General features: G+C 36.8%; 1 protein-coding gene across 1 annotated transcript; it reads left to right on the top strand.

Annotated features, from left to right (window-relative positions):
• Positions 1–2,680: 2,680 nt before the first annotated feature.
• LOC129572333 (uncharacterized) lies at positions 2,681–3,236 on the top strand. The gene has a single exon (XM_055452276.1). The coding sequence runs from the start codon at positions 2,742–2,744 to the stop codon at positions 3,147–3,149; it is 408 nt and encodes a 135-aa protein (XP_055308251.1). The 5' UTR covers positions 2,681–2,741; the 3' UTR covers positions 3,150–3,236.
• Positions 3,237–3,242: the final 6 nt, after the last annotated feature.

Genomic DNA, 3,242 nt, shown 5'->3' with positions numbered 1-3,242 from the left:
GAATTCTTCGGTCAACTTGATTTTCCCAACCTCAAAGTGCTGACTCTCAAACATTTCTATGAAAACAAAACATGGATGGAATTTCTTCCAAATCCACAAACGTGTGCAAACATCACCGAATTATGGTTGATCGATATCTGGTTGATGGAGGAAAAGATGATTGATTTCAAAAAGTTTCTCGATCGACTGCCAAATCTTGAAGTGTTTGTTCATACGCGCGGCAAGCTAGGAATTGTTCCGGTCGCTGAAGAGCTGCATCGACGATTCCCAAATTTGCGTGGTTTTGGTTACAGCATTAAGGGAGAAACTAGACTAATTGCTATCGATGAACACTTGAGGATATCTGGCCTTGAAAAATTCACCAATTTGACCGAATTTCATTTGCAAATTTCTCAATGTCGAAATTTACACAGTCTCTTTCGATTCGTGCCAAATATCAAAGTCCTAGGCATGTGGCAAGTCGACACTTTGTTACACGCTCCAGTCGAAGTTCGTCGCATTGTAGAATCGATCAGACAAACTATTGCCGATCGCAGTGACCGCTCTCCAGCCAACGATCATGTTCATCTTCTTGTCAACCGGGCTCAATATAATGATTTCAACGTGCTCAAAAATATTTGTAACATCATACGCCTTACTGTACACGAAACGACGTTGCAATTGAGAGGGTGAACAAGTGAACAACATCGACCAATTCAACCACAGACATTTAAAATGTACCAAAACAATTACGTTCGCTCATAGAAAAAATAGTTTATTTCCAGGGCAACAAAAAATATTTATTTAAATAAAAAATATTTAAATAAATATTTTTGGCTTTTTTTTGGGAAAATAAATATTTCTGCATATTTGAGTTTTTCGTAAATATTTTAGGGTTTTTAGTGTCTTTTCATACATATTTTGAGCATTGATACATATCCCGAAATGAATATTTCGTCGAATAAATCCCAACACTCTTTGCAAGCGAGGGGCAAATCACTCTCAAGTAATTTTTAATAGAGAAAGTAATTTAGAAAGTAATTTACGTGTAAAAATTACTTTAGAGTGATTCGCTCGTTTGCACGTCTGTGCACGACTTGACAAACCATGATCAATTAAAACAAAACAGCAACTCTGCAATATAATGCTGTTTGCACAATGTACATTCTACTGTGTAGCCAGATCGACATTTTTTTATACTGCCGTTCGCCGAAATATTGCTTGCATTTGCGAGTGTCAATAATCGCATTTCATGTAAACAACTAACGATGATATTTAGTCTCGCGCACAAATGAAATTTGGTGTTTTGAATTTCGTTCTCGAGTCGAGACAATTAGTCTGTCTCGATTGAAACAATTAGTTCTCTGAGTTGAGTGACAAAAACGACATCGACATGCGGAAGGGTAAAGAAAGTTAAAAAAAAAATTTCGAACGAATGTTGACGGAATTTCTAGGCCAATTTCGTACGGATAGCAAAGTTTTGTTAAAATTAATGTGCGATATTGAAGTAAACGCGCAGCAAAAACAAAGGGCTGGCATCAGTCAAGCAAATTTCGAACATTCTTGTACTGGGAAAATTATTATTATTCTGCACCATACAGCGTTTCTTCGCCAGAGGTGGTTTATTTAGTATAAATAAAATCAACGGCACCAGATGAATATGTCGATAGTTTATCGCCACAGGAGATAAACGCATTCAAGTTTTCGCCAATCACAACATCCGACGTTGAACGTTCATTTCCCTACTACAAGAATGTTTTGACTGACAACCGACGCTCGTTTTTATTCGATAATTTGTCCAAACTTTTCATCATTTAAAGTTGGTTCAGTGAAAAAAATTGAAAAAATGTCAAAAAATATACACGATTTCAAGCTATTTTCCCATATTTTTTATCATAAATATTTTCAGTACTTTAGTGGTTTTTCGTAAATATTTCAATGTTTTTTCATAAATAAATATTTACATATTTTGACTTTTTTCGTAAATATTTTTTATTGCCCTGTTTATTTCCATTCAAATTGTTTTTTTTTTTCATCGAAAATAAGCACAAATAAGAATAAAAATAGATACAGAATCAAAATTGGGGAATTACTGAATGGTCAAGAAAAAAAACAGCGTATGATACGATCATGTACACAAAGCGCAACTCAGAACATTTGCAGAACAAAGCGAAACAAAATTTTGATGTTGAGATAAATTGGAAACACTGGATTTCTAGGTACACAAAATCTCTATGTCATCCCTTGTTCTGACAACATGTGAAGTGTTTCGTTTTCTTCTAGTAACCAAATTTTATTTTGCTTTGTTCTGCGAAGCACTTCAACACCTATTCATTTCAAGGAGCTCAATTTTGAGCGGGGGTTTTGTAATTTTCTGTGCACCTTTTTAGTTCAGAAAAAAGTTTTGGCTTTAATTTTAGAATTCAATGGGTATGAATTCAATGGTATTGAGTGAAAAATCACCGACTGACTCATCGGTTATCGCTTCGAAAAGTGGATTACCCACACATCTGCTTAGATGCTGCACGTTTATCTGAATATGAATAAATTGAACGGCGATAACGGTGACTTTTCTGCGTTTGTCTATTTCATTTTAAATTCTGTCTCGCTCCCGGTGATTCCCATCTAAACCATAACAAACTCACACATACCACATGACAGCGAGTGATTTTAGTATAAAAGCCAGTTTCATTTCCACTTGAGGCATCAAATCATCCGTAGCATTCGTTGAAAGTGTTACCAGTTATTCGAATCAATCCAAAATGAATACTTTGTTGTGTGCAACCGTAGTTATTGCTGTCTTTGGCGCAATCGCTTCAGCTTATCCATCGTTTGACGAAGTGGAGGACGCATCTTGGAATCGCATTCCGAAAACTTTTGTTACGAGCTCAGACATGGAAATTGAAAATCAAGACGAAGTAAAGCCATTGGAACACGACCGCAGTCGTCGATCACCGGGAGACGATCGAACGAAAATCTATGCCGAAGGCAGTCACGATCGCAGAGGAGGCAGCAATATCTATGTGCAAGGACAGCATCGCGTGTGGCAGAGCCAAGACAAGAAGAATGAAATTCACGCCAACGGACAGTTTGGCCAGCACTTTGGTGGACCAGGTGGTCGGTCACCACCAAGCTATGGCGGTGGCTTGACATACAGTCGTCGGTTTTAGAGAAACTGGATAGAGCTTGAAGTTGGGAAAACAAAATTATAGAAAGATAAAAGAAAAATTGAGCTTTCACCTAATTGATTTTGTTTTTATTTT

The sequence above is a fragment of the Sitodiplosis mosellana genome, unplaced genomic scaffold (assembly GCF_009176505.1).
Source record: "Sitodiplosis mosellana isolate CC-2019 unplaced genomic scaffold, AAFC_SMos_1.0 Smas_scaffold_4756, whole genome shotgun sequence".
NCBI lineage: Eukaryota > Metazoa > Arthropoda > Insecta > Diptera > Cecidomyiidae > Sitodiplosis > Sitodiplosis mosellana.
This window is presented reverse-complemented; position numbering and strand designations above follow the sequence as displayed.